The 12,075-nt window shown below is 28.4% G+C and overlaps 2 protein-coding genes across 2 annotated transcripts; one reads left to right on the forward strand and one right to left on the reverse strand.

Annotated features, from left to right (window-relative positions):
• Positions 1–3,938: 3,938 nt before the first annotated feature.
• On the reverse strand, positions 3,939–4,465 carry LOC130798759 (uncharacterized mitochondrial protein AtMg00810-like). The gene is made up of 2 exons (XM_057661858.1): positions 4,462–4,465; positions 3,939–4,273 (listed from the first exon to the last, which is right to left on the reverse strand). The coding sequence occupies exons 1-2, from the start codon at positions 4,463–4,465 to the stop codon at positions 3,939–3,941; spliced, it is 339 nt and encodes a 112-aa protein (XP_057517841.1).
• Positions 4,466–6,966: 2,501 nt separating this feature from the next.
• Positions 6,967–9,534, forward strand: LOC130798358 (bidirectional sugar transporter SWEET13-like). The gene is made up of 6 exons (XM_057661299.1): positions 6,967–7,229; positions 7,716–7,752; positions 7,848–8,058; positions 8,256–8,420; positions 8,566–8,685; positions 8,957–9,534. Exons 1-6 carry the CDS (start codon positions 7,172–7,174, stop codon positions 9,278–9,280), a joined length of 915 nt encoding a protein of 304 aa, XP_057517282.1. The 5' UTR covers positions 6,967–7,171; the 3' UTR covers positions 9,281–9,534.
• Positions 9,535–12,075: the final 2,541 nt, after the last annotated feature.

The raw sequence follows: 12,075 nt of genomic DNA on the forward strand, positions 1-12,075 counted from the left end.
TTAGAAATTTGAAAAATAATTTAGGGTATTTCAATTCTCAAAATTTGTACATTTTGTGAGGCGGGGCGGGGCGGGGCGGGGATGGGGCGGGTATTACCTAAAACCCATCCCCATCCCCATCCCCGCGGTGGGTATGAATTTTATACCCGTACCCGCCCCATGACCATCAAACCGGGACCCATCCCCGCCCCGCCTGCATCCCTACTTCCACTTTAACCAACTCCATTCACTTTACTCTACTCTACTCTACTCTTATACTCTTATACTCTTACACTCCACTCCATTTTTTCACCCTTAAAAAATTTTAAAAACTAAAAAAAATTACAATTAAAAAAATTAAAATCAAAAAAACAAAGTTAACATTAAAATTAAAAAAAATTTAAAATTTAAAAATTAAAAAAATAAAAATTTTAAAAATTTAAAAAATGAAAATTAAAATTAAAATTTTAAAAAATAAAATTAAATTTTTTTTTCAAAAAAAAAATTTCAGTTATTTTGAAATATGTAATAAAGAATAAAGAGAGTAGAAATAAAAGTGTTAAAACTTATTCACACTATTATAGTAGGCAGCTAATCCCCACAAGAATTTCTCTTGTTTTAATAACAGCTAGTTCATGCATTAAATTTGTGTTTATTTATTTCTTAACAACATGCTGTTTTAATATTGATTTTTTTATTCGGTCTATTATAGAAGTAAAAATTGAACTCTTATTAACCAACTCATAATTAAAAAGAGTACATTATTAAATTTAGGGTTTTGAATTTTGACCGTGAAGACATGTATATGTTGCAACCCGGGACGTTTTTTTAGTTCTTTAAAATTAAATAGACTTTTTTGCTATTTTTTATATACTAGTTACTTTTAGGAGATTAATGTAAATTTTCTAATTTTTATGTGAACACTTTTTAGAGTGTAAAAGACAAATTAATTCAAAATAACGTATAACAAATGGTCATATAACACCTACAGACAATAAATACTGAAATTAAACTGCAAGTTAACATCTACAGACAATAAATACTGAAATTAAACTGCAAGTATATATAAGTTTAACACGATCAAAATAAAAGAAATATGCTTTAAAGCTAAGATTAAGATTATATAACATCTAACAAATTTAAAAATTTTATTACCCTCTTTATAGTCCATAAATCATATAAAAAATACATAAAACAATAAATAACTACGTGTCAAAGAAAATTGAAAACCGATTTATGGAAATGAAAAATATTATTACACAAATTCTTGTATGAGACAGTCTCACTGTGAAACATGCCTCATATTAGAGTTAAATAGTGCAATAATAAAAAATTTAGCATATGAGCTTCTTATTTTGAGGTCATCTCATCGTGAGACGGTCTCACAAGATGGGTTGTTATTCTTAAGGCTTTGGGAAGGAAATTATCATTTTACATCTCAGTACAACAATTATAATTGGTTCTCAATTGTTACATTTTTCAGTTAATTGTCTTATACTTGGATATTATTATTATTATTATTATTATTATTATTATTGTTGTTGTTGTTGTTGTTGTGTACTTTTGTTGAATTGAATATTTTATCACTATAACATACTTTTAGTTGAATATATTTAGTGATATTTAATTTAACTGTAACTATTTTAAATTTCTAATAGTATATATAGTTAGTTTAGTAATATTTATTAAACCCTTTAGCAGTATTAAAAAAAATCATAATAAAGCTTTTCACAACAAAGGATCTAGAGATATTTCTTATAAATGTCACTATAAACTATAGTAACAATTACATGTCACTAAAGGTCAAATAAAGTGTCACTAAATCACTTTATATTGAAACTTAAAATAAAAACCAATAATTATTACACTAAAATATAAATCAGTGATATTTTTTTATGTCTCTAAATATTAGATCGTGAAAAGTTAAGTTTATTTTGTTGTAGTGTATGGAGTAATTTTTTTTAGTTGAAATGACATAAAAAAGGAGTAGATAGGTGAATTATTCGATGAATCCATGAAAATATGTAATTTAATCGGTAGAGGTCATTAATTTTTTGCGTTGATTCTGGTTTGAGTATTTGCGACTTGCGTACATTAGGCTATGAGTTCATTAATATTGTACAAGTCTAATAATTTTTAAAAGGGCCCAAACTTACAATCTGGCGCAGAGGACCCTACAAAATATTAGTTAAGGGCTTCTTCTTTTAATGTGATTTGGGAAAATAGCTATTCTGTTTTGATATCTAGTCACATATGAAATTCATTTTTATCTGAAATTTTAATTTGAATAACTATTTTAAGTCCTAGATATGTTATATAGTTTAGATATTTTATATATTTTATATATTTTGTCATACGAGAGCTTTTTGAGATAGATTTATGGATGAAGGCATATTTTTTTCACAATGATTTCAAATACAATGTCAAGTAGAGGTATGTTCTAGGGTGGGTTTGAGCAGGCGACAGATTAAATTTGCCTTTAAAAACTACGCATTCCTTAAATCTAAAAAAATTGTGGCCGCTATTTTTTTCTTTTCTGATTAAGAATATATCTTATGCTAGAAATACATTAACGTATCTATGCCAAAAACGAAAAAAAACATCAAAAAAAATAAAATGTTGAATGTTGAAATAAAAAAAAATGTCACTTAAATAATTGGCAATGATAATGAATTGTAATATATAAACCCATGCCTTTTGTACTTTGTAAGTGCAGAGAAGTCTATCTATTGTAGCAGTATGCAGCATCACTGGTTCAATCAATAGTGCTCTAAAAAGCCAAGATGAGAGGAAAATTATTAGAGGAAGAAGTGTACAATTATCCATTCCCTTTGTTATTGATTTTGTGCACCTTCTTTTTCTTCTTCCATTTTTTCTTGTTAGTGTGACAATAACGAGTGGCATGCTACCAACCAATAACTAAAAGGCAATGCTATCAAATTTTGGATGATAATTAACTTCTTTTACACCTAAATTCTATTGAACATTTTATGTATTATAAACATTTACAAATACATATTTAGGGTTATATTAATTACTTCTTCATATTTTCGATTGATTTTTGTACCTCTTGTCAATGACTTGTTATAGCAAGCTAGATTAAGCTATGTTTATTAAGGGTGCCTAAAATATTCTCATATGCTTAATGAAGGCAATCAATTTTGTGGCTTTCATTGAGTAATTGAGTGAAGAATATACAACTCTATTCCTAGTAAGCTACAATATAGGTACTATGATTGCTAGAAATAAGGTAAATAGCTATAACTTAGCTAAATATTTGACTTCAAAGAAATAATATATACAATAAAGTTAATTCTATACAAATTAATTATTTTCTAAATTATATATTTTCTAACACATTCCTACAGCTGAAGTTGGAAGTTCTCGTATGCTTAAACTATCCCTGAAATCATTAAATAAAATCAGCGAAAGTCTGTTTGTAAAATTATCAGCAATTTGGTAACGGGATGGGACATATAACACACGAACTTTGCCACGTGCCACTTTTTCTCAGACGAAGTGAATATCCATCTCAATGTGTTTAATGTGTTGATGTAGAACCGAATTACCGGATAGGTAAATTGCACTTACATTGTCACAATAAATTAGAGTAGCTTGATTTGGACAATGCAACTGCAATAGTAAATTTATGATCCTGCATGAATTAGAAATAACATTAGCAACACCCTTGTATCTGCCTCAACACTACTACGGGAAAAAGTTGGTTGGCATTTGAAGGATCAAGAAATTAAATTATCTACAAGGAATACACAGTAATCAGAGGTAGAGTGACGAGTGTCTGGATAACCGCCCTAACCTGCATCTATATATGAGATAATACGATCAATGCTATATTTGTACAAATGAAGAACAAAAGAAAGACCACCCTGAAGATAGCGGATGATGCGCTTAAGGGCACTTATATGCTCATTAGTCAGAGCATGTATATGAAGACAGATTTACTGTACAGTATAAGAAATGTCTAGCCGAGTGAATGTGAGATATTGAAGAGCATCTGCAAGACTACGATACTTATTAGTGGTGGCACTAAGTTTGGATTTAGTGAACATTAATGGACTATTAGACATTCCGACACGTTCAATAATCATAGCAGCATATTCATTATTTTTCAGATAAGAAGAGACCATGGTCATGACGAGTAACAATAATATGCAAAAATAACTCAGTGGACCAAGAACCTTCATAGCAAATTCAGAACCAAAAGGAGTCTTAATGTAAGTATAAAGGCGATCAGAAGAGGCTGTAAGAATAATGTCATCCACATACAACAGATCTGATATGCAATGTCAGAATCATTTTTGTAGATAAACAAGAGTGATCTGACTTTATTGTGACAAAACCTAAAGATAGCAAAAAAAACAATCATCAAATCTTTGGTACCAAGCCCGAGGAGCCTGTTTTAAACCATACAAAGACTTTAAAGAAGACAAACATGAGCTAGATATTGTTTGTTACAAATACCCATTGGTTGATGTATGTAAACAATTTCATTGAGAAGACCGTGTAAAAAAGCATTTTTAACATACATTTGATGAATACATTAAGATTTAGAGAAAGCAAGGCTGAGAACTGCCCTAGTGGTGGCAGATTTAACCACGTAGCTAAATATTTCATTACAATCAACATATAAAAGACCTATTTTACTTGTTTTAGATAAAGTTACATGTTAGAGAGTAACTTATATTATTAATGGATAATCAATAATTAGTATTATTGTAAAAAACAAATTAAAAAATTGTATTTATTTATGGTAAATTTTGCAATTGGAAAGCTGAACATCAAATAAAAAACCAAGGGAGTATCAAATATTAAAAATGATGCAAGTACAAAATTAAAGTATATAGATAAGATTAGAGTCCAATAATCACTTCTTTCATATCAATCAGTTATATGGAGTTTCAATTAATCGAGACATATCCAAGCCTAAAATTAAGTTGAATGACATAAAGTTCTTCACTTTTGTTTTGACACTTGCATGAACATATCCTTGCTTAAATGGCTTTTAATCTAACTGGTTTACAAAGATTTTATAGTTCAAGGAATTATGCAATTTTCTTTGATTTTAAAAAATATTGAAATTCTGAATCCTCTCATTATTTATTCATTATCACGTACGTGCGTATACTTCTTGTTATTCGAAAATAGCCTCAAATATAAATGTGCAGATGTGATAATATATATATATATATATATATATATATATATATATATATATATATATATATACTCCTTTCTATTCATCTTAGATGTCCCATTTACTTTTGGGACACTTCATCTTTAACTCTTCTATTGTATTTTATTATTAATCTATAAGTTAAAACATAGTCATATGGGATCTTATTTAATTTGTTTTAATGTAAAGTTTATTAATATTAACTTTTGTAATTTTTAATTATACATAATTAGATATATTAAAAATTGAATAAGTGCATTGGATAGAGTGCATAAAATAAATGGAACACTTCAGATGAATAGGAGCGAGTATATTTTATGTAGATGTGGAAGAAAATGTGTATGAGATGAAAATGTAAGTTAAATGTGTGAATAAAAATTAATAAAACTAATAAAAATGATTAATTAAACTAGCTCAAGTTTTTCTCATGCCCCGCCTTTTCCTGCAGGGGATCGGAGGTTCTGAGCATGTTCAATATGTTCGACCGTGTAGGGCCCTAAAAAATTAGAGAAACTCAATATTAAGTTACGTAGTATATGTTAAGTATTTTAAGATACAAAATTGTCGGAAAAGTTGAAGACACTCAATATTTAATTATATTGAACAAATAATTCAAATATTTTAAGCATACACTAATGTTAAAGGTTTGCAAGAAAAAGATATGAGTGATTAATAAGCCATTGTTGCACAACCTATTAGAATACATCCAACATTGATCTTAATTAGATTAAAACAATCATAACATTTTTAAAAAAATCACGTTAGTCAATAATTCAAACAAAAAAATTTCAAAAAAATAAATTCTTTCTACCCTTAAAATCATTTCCATGTATGTGAACGTATACAATAAATTACAAAATCTTGCCATGTTTTACGTAAAAGATTTACAAAAATGTATAAGAGTTCTTTAAGTTAAATGATGTTTTTCAGAGAGAAGAGTAATTAATATGGATAAAATCTTAGATATCATTCCTAAAACATAATCAATTAAAAAATGTGACTAGGATCAAGAGAAAAATAGGTGCAACAACTTGATCAAATTAAGGATGAGTAATTTCCAATTGAAGACATTAGAGGGAGGGGATTCAAACCCCTCTCAAAAACTGAATTTTATGAGTTGTAAACCTTAAACCACTTGGTGGGTGACACATCATAAAGATATATTTGTGAGTCTTCCATTTCCCAAGTCCTATAACCCTAATCAGCAACAAGTATTTACTACTAGGACAACCAAATAGAAGGTTAATAGCTTCAATTACCAAAAATAGCTTATAATATGAGTTAATACAATAAGCGGAAATTTAGGTTCTTATCTGTTTAGTCTGGTATTTAACTAAAAACCTATTAGCATTAAATTACAGGACATAATATAGACGAATTACAACCGGATTGATTTAGCACACATAAAGAGATAAAAAGGTGAGTTTTCGACACATTTTATGTCAGTATCCTGAATTCGGCATAAAATACTATACAAAATAAACTATAACAAATTAAGAAAAATGACTGAAAAAGAAGAGTAGATCAGGAAGAACCAAGGAATGTAGGTGCATGCCAGAAGGAGATTTTAGATAGTGGGAGGATTACGTATAAAGTCTAAATGGGTGAAACAACTTGAAAAGATATTAAAATTCTTTAGAAAATAAAAATAAAAATAAAAATAAAAAAGCAAAAAAGAAAAAAAAAAGATGATGATAGAGTTTTAATTTATCACCACAAAACTAAATCATATACAGGACTAGTGTTTCATTGCTACTTCCCTTCTACACATAATAATAATAATAATTGCATGCAAAAGTTGTGTTTTTTTTAAATTGTTACTTCTCTTTTTCTACTTACTTTTTTCCCTTATATAAACCGATTTCCATACTCTTACCAGTTCGTCCAAGAGCAAGCAATTGCACTCAGAGAAATACATACAAAGAGTATCTCTTTATTAAGCTCATTCACAATTAACACACTTCAGAAAAACCCGATACCCTAAACCCGAACACAAAAATGTCTTTTGCCCATTTCTTTGAGAACCTCCCATGGGTTAACATCGTTGGTGTCCTAGGTAATTTTTCGATACTCAATTAGTTTTGCTAACTCAATCACCATGCAGAAGCTGAAATAATTACATATTACGTACATATCTTTATTTACATATATTAATTCCATTACATACTACGATTACATATGATGTATAAATTACGATTTCTTTGTTATACATGTTTATTTCTATTCGAATTTAATAATATCGATTTTAGCAGAAGAAATTATTATAGCTTTAATAACATATTAATTCCATTAGCCAAAGATGCATAATTATTGTGAAATGCAAAGTTTTAATCATGGAGTTGTTCATTAGTGCATGGCAAAAGGTCTAACATGCACTAACATTAAAGCACCACAAAAACAATAATAATAATGTTAATAATAATAATAATGTATTCTCACTTTTTAATAATTTGTTTACATGTTACAACATAAAATGCACCTGAAAATAAAGTTAAATTCCAACAGTAATTGATTCCTTTATTACACTTTTGGTTTCCCACAGGTAACACAATTTCCTTCATGGTCTTTCTTTCTCCAATGTAAGTATTCATAATTAGTGGATCAATTTTTTTAATTAAAATATTTAATTGATTACTTAATAATTAATTTTCTTAAATCTGGATTTAATTTGCAGTCCAACATTTTACCGGATTTATAAGAAGAAATCAACTGAAGAATTTCAGAGTATTCCTTATGTGGTTGCATTCTTTAGTGCATTGCTTTGGCTCTTCTATGCATACATCAAGAAAAATGTTCTTTTTCTTGTTACTATTAACTGTTTTGGGGTCTTCATTGAAACCATTTATCTCACTATTTTCCTCATCTATGCCAACAAGAAAGCTAGGGTATGTAATTCATTTTTACAACTTTCCTTATTTCAACGTCATAAAATAATTTGCACAATTTTACTTTTAACTTGATAACAAAGAAATAATCAGTGCTCAAATGATTTTTATTAATCGGGCATTTTAATATAGTACATACAAAAATATAATTTCAAATACGTTCAGTAATTTGATATATGAAACAAAATATATTGCAGATCTCAACCTTGAAGAACTTAGCTTTGTTCAATGTTTTTGGCTTTGGAGCTATTGTGTTCATCACTATGGTGATTGCACATACTACTCGTACTCGTTTGTTGATCCTTGGATGGATTTGTCTCATTTTCTCATTGTGCGTCTTTGTTGCACCCCTCGGTGTCATGGTAACTAATACTTTTACTCGGTCTAATTAATTTCGATAGACTATATAACATATTATGAAATTAATAAAATGATCGGTTCAAATTTCTGATAAAGCTGATTCCTTAACAAATGCTTATTAACATGTATAAAAACTATTGCGCGCAGAGGAAAGTTATCCGCACCAAGAGTGTTGAGTACATGCCATTCTTCCTCTCTTTCTTCCTCACCATAAGTGCCGTTGCATGGTTCTTCTTTGGTCTCCTCAAGCATGACTACTACATCGCGGTATGATTTTATTTCTTGTCATGTATCGAATAATATTAATTTAGAGGAAAATAACAAAATATGATGGCAAAAAAAAAAATCAAAATTTACAGATTTAGATGAAAGATAATCAAAATGAATGAAAATAAGAATTCACGTGGAACACAACTAAAACTGATTTATCAGTTATACATATAAATAGCCATAATTTTTTGTAATTAAAGCTTCGACACTATAATATTAAAATTCAATTTGTAAGCCTAATAGTATTAAATTGTTTTTTCTTATATAGATTCCAAATGTGTTGGGATTCAGCTTTGGAATTGTACAAATGGTGCTATACATGATGTACCGTAACTCAAAGCCAAATGAGAAGGACATAGAAGTTGGGAAATTTAAGGAACCTTCAAGTGATGATATCATAATAGAAGAACCAATAAAAAGCCAAGCTAAGACCACGACTACTACAACTACTACTACTCCAAACGACAACGTTTATGCAATTCAAATCCCTAACCTAAACATGCTTAATCTTCACCAAAACAACAATGATGATCTAGCCATGAAGAATGTTGGTCTCAACAATCATACTCCTCAAATATCCGTTGCGGTTTAAATTAATTAATCAACCAATTTGAATTATCCATGGACCATGGCATGCATTGTACGTAACAGTTGATTTGAACAGCTGGCTATATGCTTCTTTGTCTACTATTTTAATTATTTTTCCATTTGGTTTTTCTTTTTATTTTGTATTCCCGTGACATAATTTAATCTTTGTAATTTTGTTGCAATCATATAATTAAAATGTCAATAAAATCTTTGTAATTCTCCATTTTATATCCAATCTTAATGCAATTGTACTATTTATTTTTGGTGTCTTGCACCTTCAATATTTTTTTTATCTTAATCTAGACATGCCAAATCAACTATAAAACGTCATATAATTTTTTTCCGTAAAAATGAAAAAAATAGTTTTTCTTTTGTATTTGACCAAAAAAGATTAAGAAGTTGGGTTATTACTATTAAATATTAACATAATACTCAAAAATCAATAAATCTGTAACACTTAAAATTTTTGGGAGTATAACTAATGTTATTTTATTGAATCTCAATTCAAATAATAATAATAATAATAATAATAATAATAATAATAATAATAATAATTTAAGTAATATTAATAACAATAAGCAAAGATAAGTATTTATTTAATTAATGGTATAGATGAAAGAAGTAGTTTTATGTTAGAAAAAAAAAATTGGTTTATCTGATTTAAACTCTGTCGGATTTTATGCAAAAATTTATGTATTATAAATTGTTTTAAATGTTTCTTATAATGTAAGTTCTTTATATCTTTCAAATGTTGTAAACTCTGATATTAAAATTCTTTAATAGATGTATAGTGGTTAATATATTTATAGTTGAGTAATTGATTACATATCGACGTAATAGCCCAATATAAGTATTAAGTTTCCGCACTAATTCAAATTAATCTTGTTGAAGCAATTGGTTAGTTTCGGATTATTACATCACCAACTTATAGGCCGAATTAAGAAGTCGAGTTGGTCATTGAGAATCGAGAAGTCGAGTTGGTCATTGAGAATCGAGTCGGGTTCAATTAATTTGAAGCGAGATAAAAAATTTACAAGTCAACTTTGACATGATTAATAATCACACATACGTACAAATTAATTAAAGTGTTTGCATGGTGTAGAAGGTGACGATATTGACGTAATTAGATGATGATTAGTGCATTAATCATAAGCATACTAAGCTGAAAAATGGGCAACTTGACATGAGTCGCAATACAACTTTAAGAAGATAAGTTGTGATAAGTTGGCTAATAGAAAAAGCAACGCCTCTTTATATTGTAGCAAAACAATGGTTATGATAGATCATGATCATAAAGTGTATAATAATAAAGGTAACTCTAATTGCTTATTTAGTGGGATTTATCATAGACGTGTAGAGCTTTCATGTATTTAAATAATATTGTCATTATCACTAAGTCTCTTAATATAATCATGTTCATAGATGATTAGGTGACTATTATTGGACTAATTATTATAGACATGTAGTGTTAATTTTGACCTCTATTACCCATAATAGAAGGTTGTTGAATAGTGTAGTTTTTTTTTTTTTTTTTTTTTTTTTTTTTTTTTTTTTTTTTTACCTATTTATAGTCCTACTTTTGAAAATGAATTTTAGTATTAATTTTTTTTAATTTACCTTGTTCATTCTCAAACATGATTTTTTCTTTGTAATTATTCATCAGTTTTACGGTTTTTAAGTGTGTGTTCAGAGGGCATTTTCAGTGGTGGGGGAGGTGTTTAGGGTCTGCGGAGGTAGAAGAGGGTGGGTCGGACAGTGACTTCAGGAGGATAGGGAGGGTTTGGGAGCCTAGTACGGCTGGTGGGGAGAGGATGGGTGGTGGTGGGGTGGGACCTTTTCTCTTAACTATAATTATATAAAAAAATTTTAATAAATAGATTTAGTTTAATTGGTATCATTAATCGTCTATAATTATAGAATAGTGGAATATGTTTTATTCGTTAAAGATTAAAGTAAGTTTAGTATATAGCAAAAAGCCAAAAATAACGACAATAGAACATGACGTTATTAATATGATGCTAAGCAGAATTAAACTAAATTCAACTATTAGTTGACATTTTATTTATCCGCAATGAATATATAATCACGCCTATTGATTATTTTCTAACAAACTCATATTTAATATGTATTTGATCTCAGTATATTCCGTGTGAGGATGATTATTAGAAATGCTAAGAGCAAATACATAACAAAAGTTGATTTATTAGATAATAATCCAAAGGTGTGTTCATTCCTACTAAATGAATAAAAAGTTGGATTGTTTTCGATAATTATGCCTAAAGTTACTACAAAAAAAAAAAAAAAAAGCTTGGCGAAAAAAAAAAGCTTTTGTCTCCAAGTTTGGCGACAAACTAAGCGACAAAAAGACATTTTTTGTCACCAAAATTGTTGTTTAAAATTTTTAAACGGTTTATTTTTTAGTAATTGGGCAGAATAAGTTTAATTGAACAATAAAAAATTTTTTGCGACAAACTCTTTGTCGCCTACTTTGTCGTTATTTTATCTCTCTTAATTTTGGTGACAAATTATGTAACAAAACATTTTGTCACTAAAACTTATTCATTTTCTTTATAAGCTAAGTACTCCATTTGTGCCATATCTCTCTCCATATTCTCCCATCTTCCTTCTCTTATACATTTCTTCTCTTTCCTTAAATCCCGATAAACTTATCTCTACAAGAAGCTTAATCACTTCATTAATGGAAGCTACTACCCTTCGTTCTCCTTCCTTCGAAAAGAACACTTATCTTTTATCTAATCTCAAACCTTTTAAAAAATCTTTCCAATATTTTATTTTGAA

This window comes from Amaranthus tricolor, chromosome 13 (assembly GCF_026212465.1).
Source record: "Amaranthus tricolor cultivar Red isolate AtriRed21 chromosome 13, ASM2621246v1, whole genome shotgun sequence".
In the NCBI taxonomy this organism is placed as follows: Eukaryota; Viridiplantae; Streptophyta; class Magnoliopsida; order Caryophyllales; family Amaranthaceae; genus Amaranthus; species Amaranthus tricolor.

Excerpts from the sequence above, each read along its gene's own strand:
- LOC130798358 (XM_057661299.1), top strand. The coding sequence starts at position 7,172 with ATGTCTTTTGCCCATTTCTTTGAGAACCTCCCATGGGTTAACATCGTT. Across the intron at positions 7,753-7,847 it reads ATGGTCTTTCTTTCTCCAAT|TCCAACATTTTACCGGATTT; the intron begins GTAAGTATTCAT and ends TTTAATTTGCAG. Across the intron at positions 8,059-8,255 it reads ATGCCAACAAGAAAGCTAGG|ATCTCAACCTTGAAGAACTT; the intron begins GTATGTAATTCA and ends AATATATTGCAG.